Consider the following 2,669-nt stretch of genomic DNA (forward strand, 5'->3'; position numbering starts at 1 on the left):
GATACCAGGGGACATCCGGGGACACATTGGGGACACCCAGGGGACACTCAGGGAACACAGGTGACACCCAAGTGACAGCGAGGTGACACCCAGGGGACACCAAGAGACACGCTGCGGGCACCAAGGGACACTCAGGTGACAGCCAAGGACAGGAGCCCTGAACCCCCTCCCCAAAGCCACTCCCAGGTGCCACCAAAGCCACCCTGGATGTCCCCAGTGCCACCCTCAGTGTCCCAGTGCCACCCTGGAATGTCCCCAATGCCACCCTCAGTGTCCCCAGTGCCACCCCCAGTGTCCTCAATGCCATCCTGGATGTCCCCAGTGCCACCCTGGATGTCCCCAGTGCCACCCCCAGTGTCCCCAATGCCACCCTCGATGTCCCTAGTGCCACCCTCAGTGTCCCAGTGCCACCCTGGATGTCCCCAGTGCCACCCTGGATGTCCCCGGTGCCACCCACCGTCGTCCCCCTCCACGGGGTAGGCGAAGGTGACGAGTACGCCGAAGGTGACGGGGTGGGGACAGTTGGGGACATTCAGCGCCGTGGGGCCCGTCAGGACACGGGGCTCCACCTGGGGGGGCAGGGCAGGTCAGGGACCCTGGGGACACGTTTGGGGACATTTGGGACACCTTTGGGGACCTTAGGGACACCTTGATGTCGGCCAGGCTGGGTCACAGCCCCCAGGGGACACCCTTGGGGACACTGGGGACATTGGGGACACCTTGATGTCGGCCAGCGCCGAGCGCAGGGCACAGCTCCAGGTCACACTGGGGACATTGGGGACACCCCTGGGGACATTTGGGGACACCTCGATGTCGGCCAGGCTGGGTCACAGCCCCCAGGGGACACCCTTGGGGACATTGGGGACATTTGGGGACATCGGGGGCACCTCGATGTCGGCCAGCGCCGAGCACAGGGCGCAGCTCCAGGTGACACTGGGGACATTGGGGACACTGAGGACACCTCGACGTCGGCCAGCGCCGAGCGCAGGGCGCAGCTCCACGTCACACTGGGGACACTGGGGACATTGGGGACACCCTTGGGGACATTTGGGGACACCTCGACGTCGGCCAGCGCCGAGCGCAGGGCGCAGCTCCACGTCACACTGGGGACATTGGGGACATTGGGGACATTTGGGGACATTTGGGGACACCTCGACGTCGGCCAGCGCCGAGCGCAGGGCGCAGCTCCAGGTGACACTGGGGACATTGGGGACATTGGGGACATTTGGGGACATTTGGGGACACCTCGACGTCGGCCAGCGCCGAGCGCAGGGCGCAGCTCACACCCTTGGGGACATTTGGGGACACCTCGACGTCGGCCAGCGCCGAGCGCAGGGCGCAGCTCCACGTCACCACCCGCTGGTCGCGCCGGATCAGCCCCGCCCGGAAGAGCCGCACGAAGGCCTCGGTGACAGCGCGGGAGAAGCCCTGGGGACACGGAGGGGACGCTTGGGGACACTCTGGGGACAGCTCGGGGAGGTTTGGGGACAGTACAGGGGAGTTCAGGAGAGTTGGGGACAAGTTTGGGGGAGTTTGGGAAGGTTTGGGGCACTCTGGGGACACTTGGAGACACTCTGGGGACAGCAGGAGACACTTGGGGACACCCTGGGGACACTTCAGGGAGGTTTGGGGACACTTGGGGACAGGCTGATGGCAATCTTGGGATGCTTTGGGGACAGTTGGGAACACTGTTGGGCCAGATTAGAACACTTAGGGACAACCAGAACACTTGGGGACAGCTGGGGACCCTTGGGGACACTTTGGGGACAGCTCAGTGACCCTTGGGGACAGCTGGGGAAAGTCTGGTGACAATTTGGGGACAATCTTGGGATGATTTGGGGACAGTTAGGAACACTTTGGGGCCAGATTAGAACTTCTGGGGATGGCCAGGACACTTGGGGACACTTAGGGACAGCTCAGTGACCCCTGGGGACAGTTTGGGGACAGCTTGGGGACAATTCTGGGATGCTTCAGGGATAGTTGGGAACACTTTGGGGCCAGATTGGAACACCTGGGGAGCGTTAGGACACTTGGGGACACTTTGGGGACAGCTCAGTGACCCTTAGAGACCCTTGGGGAACATCTGGGGACAGCCCAGTGACCCTTGGGGACAGTTTGGGGACAATTCTGGGATGCTTTGGAGATAGTTTGGGACACTTTAGGGCCAGACTGGAAGAGTTAGGGACAACCAGGACACTTGGGGACACTTGGGGACAGCCCAGTGACCCCTGGGGACAGTTGGGGACACTTGGGGACACTGACGGGGTCCATGGTGAAGGCGCAGCGGCTCCAGTCCAGCGAGGCCCCGAGCGCCCGCAGCTGCTGCAGGATCTCGTCCCCGTGCCTGGAGGGGACAGGGCGGTGACACCGCGGGGCCACCCCCCGGGGACGTCCCCAAGGTGTCCCCGAGGTGTCCCCGAGGTGTCCCCAAGGTCCCCGGTGTCCCCTCACCGCTCCTTCCAGCGCCAAACCTCACGCAGGAACTCAGCCCGGCCCAGGTCCTGCCGGCGCAGCCGGCGCTGCTGCCACAGCCAGCGCTCCACGATGGCCTGGGGACAGTGGGGACATTGGGGACATCCCTGGGGACATCCCTGGGGACATTGGGGACAGCCACCGGTGCTGCCACAGCCAGCGCTCCACGATGGCCTGGGGACAGCGGGGACATTGGG

General features: G+C 64.4%; 1 protein-coding gene across 1 annotated transcript; it reads right to left on the reverse strand.

Annotated features, from left to right (window-relative positions):
• Positions 1–457: 457 nt before the first annotated feature.
• LOC121349880 (valine--tRNA ligase, mitochondrial-like) lies at positions 458–2,565 on the reverse strand (the record flags this gene model as incomplete). The annotated part of the gene is made up of 4 exons (XM_041460687.1): positions 2,452–2,565; positions 2,263–2,344; positions 1,309–1,428; positions 458–569 (listed from the first exon to the last, which is right to left on the reverse strand). Coding segments are annotated over exons 2-4 (241 nt in total), but the record flags the coding sequence as incomplete, so codon positions are not given.
• Positions 2,566–2,669: the final 104 nt, after the last annotated feature.

This window comes from Pyrgilauda ruficollis, unplaced genomic scaffold, assembly GCF_017590135.1.
Source record: "Pyrgilauda ruficollis isolate IOZ18807 unplaced genomic scaffold, ASM1759013v1 scaffold1474, whole genome shotgun sequence".
Taxonomy (NCBI): Eukaryota; Metazoa; Chordata; class Aves; order Passeriformes; family Passeridae; genus Pyrgilauda; species Pyrgilauda ruficollis.